The sequence below is a fragment of the Gossypium arboreum genome, chromosome 8 (assembly GCF_025698485.1).
Source record: "Gossypium arboreum isolate Shixiya-1 chromosome 8, ASM2569848v2, whole genome shotgun sequence".
In the NCBI taxonomy this organism is placed as follows: Eukaryota; Viridiplantae; Streptophyta; class Magnoliopsida; order Malvales; family Malvaceae; genus Gossypium; species Gossypium arboreum.
In genome coordinates, this window is record NC_069077.1 from 136667223 (window position 1) to 136670042 (window position 2820).

The 2820-nt window shown below is 35.3% G+C and overlaps 1 protein-coding gene across 1 annotated transcript; it reads left to right on the forward strand.

Moving 5' to 3' along the window:
• Positions 1–1280: 1280 nt before the first annotated feature.
• LOC108468458 (zinc finger protein 6-like) lies at positions 1281–2248 on the forward strand. The gene has a single exon (XM_017769339.2). The coding sequence runs from the start codon at positions 1542–1544 to the stop codon at positions 2133–2135; it is 594 nt and encodes a 197-aa protein (XP_017624828.1). The 5' UTR covers positions 1281–1541; the 3' UTR covers positions 2136–2248.
• Positions 2249–2820: the final 572 nt, after the last annotated feature.

A 2820-nucleotide genomic window follows, 5' to 3' on the forward strand; every position in this document is an offset into this window, starting at 1 on the left:
TTCTTCTAATTAAAATATCTATTATTGCATTAACTCGTGCTATAGATTCCCCTACTAGATTTGACTCTAGTTCGGTAGATTTATGTCATCCTATTTCTAATGTTGCATGCAACTCCACTCAATTACGCAAGATCTAATCTTAAATAGGGTTTATTCACTGATTTAAGCACGTCGAACATGGATCAATAATTTAGAAATATTAAATCAAGAATTAAGCACACATAATTGAAAACAAGAAACTAAAAATTTATTGCATAAAATAAAAATCAAATGATAAGATCCATGTAGGGCTCTTCTTCCTAGATATTTAAAAAATTAGTTCATGCTTAAAAATAAAAATAAAAAAATCTCAATGACAATATAACCGAAAGAAATAAAGAAACTCATGATAACTTCCTAAGAAATCAACTGAGAATTTTCAATCTTGACAAAAAATTGCTTCAGAATCAGCTTTAGTAGTGTTTTTCGAGTTGTTTTATTGAATATTCTCTGACGACTCACCTCCTATCCTCTTATTCGTGATTCTTTTTATATACGGTGTGCAATCCTGTGAAATCGACACGGCCTACCACACGCCCGTATGAAATGGTTTAGCTCATGTGGCTCCTACAGCTAACGGTGTTTAAATTTTGGGTAAAACCGAATTAATTCAGTTAATCGATCGAATTCAGTTAATCTGTCGGTTAACCGAATTAATTCAGTTGGGGGTCAGTTAATAATTTTTTAAAAGTTCGATTAACTGTTAATTCAGTTCGAAATCAGTCGGTTAATCGAATTAACCGAATTTAATAAATAATATTATAATATATAAGTATTCGGTCCGTTCAGTTAATTTTTTAGAAATATAAATTAATCGGTCAGTTAAGTCGGTTAATTTTTTTATATGTTTTATACTTGTTTTAACCAAAAATTAAAATATATATAAATTTCAGTTAATTCGGTTAACCGACCGAATTAACCAAAAAAGTTCGGTTCGGTTAATTTTTTTTTTGAAAAAATTTCGGTTCGGTTAACGGTTAAGGATTTAGAAGGGTCGGTTAATTCGGTTAATGGTAGTTTAGGTCAGTTAACCGATTGAACACCCCTACCCGCAGCTTGCTTCGACTCTCTAGTTTTCATTCATTTTTCACTCCTTTTATTCTCAAGTGCTCTATTAAGCATCAAAGCATGAAATTAAAAGAATAGGAGCAAATCCTGCAAATTTGTGTTTTTTGAATTAACAATTCAATTAAATTTGTGTTTAAATCTTCAATGGAAACCAGTCTTTAAACCCTATCCCTTATAAAAAGAATCAGAAATTCTAATCACTAATTATAGTAAACTAGCCAATTATAGTGAATATTAATGTCGAAAAAGCCAAAAACTGCAAGGTAACAACATTATCATTGCATTGAAATTGTCGTTTAAATCTATGAACCCACTCAATGAAGTAAAAAATGTGGAAGATGATGAAACCACTGCAGTGCAGCTATAAATAGAGAGCAGTTTACATCAATTTATCACACACATGATCATATCATATTTCTCTTTACATCTATACGATGACAGAGAGCTCCATCTCCAGCACTTGGTCATCTTCAGCTGATAAACAATCCGACCCCAAACCCTCGTCGTCACTCAAGCTCTTTGGCTTTTCACTCACTGACCAAGACGAGGTTTCAGTGAAAGCCGAAGAAGATTTTGGAGAAAGCAGTAAATTCGAGTGCCCGTTTTGTCAACGCGTATTCACAAATTCTCAAGCACTTGGTGGGCATCAAAATGCACACAAGAGAGAGCGTCAAAGAGCGAGGCGAACCCAGTTTCTTCACACCCATCACCATCATCATTATCAACGCTACATAGCAGCTGCCGCGGCCGCTGCTGCTGCGCCTGTTTTAAGCTCCCATGCTGTACGGTCGTCGCAGCCGCCCGGGCTTCCTGGAGGGTTCCCCAATAACGCCGCCGGGAAATTTGTGGCGCAACAACCGCTGGTGCTTCGGTCAACGCCTTGTGATGAGTGGCCCCCTCGGATTTACGTAGCGCAGCCAGTGTATTTGGGGGCGTCAGTACCCGAATTCGTTGAATTTGGTGGTAAATTACCAGAGGCGGACAGAAGCGTTGATCTTCATCTTAAACTATCTCCTTCAGGTTGTTAGAACCTAGGATTTTAATAAGTTCCCTGTCTGCTTTTATCATTTACCTTTTTTTGTGTTTAAATGGTCTCAAAACATGTTTCAATGTATTGAAGAAATTGGTCTTTCCATGCAAATTCTTGTCTGCTGTGAAACTAGGAATCAGGTTTAGGGGTTGTTAATTAGAATTACACAAGTTCTGTGGAGATAGCATACATTGAGAAATGCTGTGTGAGACAACATGGAGACAACATTACAAGAAAACTTACTACACTCAAAAGGAAGATAAATGTCATGTGCCAAGAAGTTATTTTAGGAAAAGTATCTCAACATTATCGACAATAAAGTACACATTAGAAATTAAGTATAAGTGGGTTCTCATCTTAACTTAGTATCATTAAAATTTGGGTAAATTACACCCAACGTCACTCAATTATTAGTATGTTTATGTTTTAGTCACTTAATTTTAAAATGTTATAAAATGATCATTAAACTATTCGAAAGTCATTGGGTTGTTAAAATCATTGTTGTACGGCCTTCTCTGTTCGGCCCACCTGCACCAATTAAAAGCTCCCATTCCACTTCTCTTCTATAGTTTAGTTTTTTTCATAAAACAGTTTTCAATGTCACGAGTTTGCGAGCCGAAATCCAAACAGATTTATTCTTCAATCTCTTATATTAACCATCAAATTGACTTGAATTTAAGGTA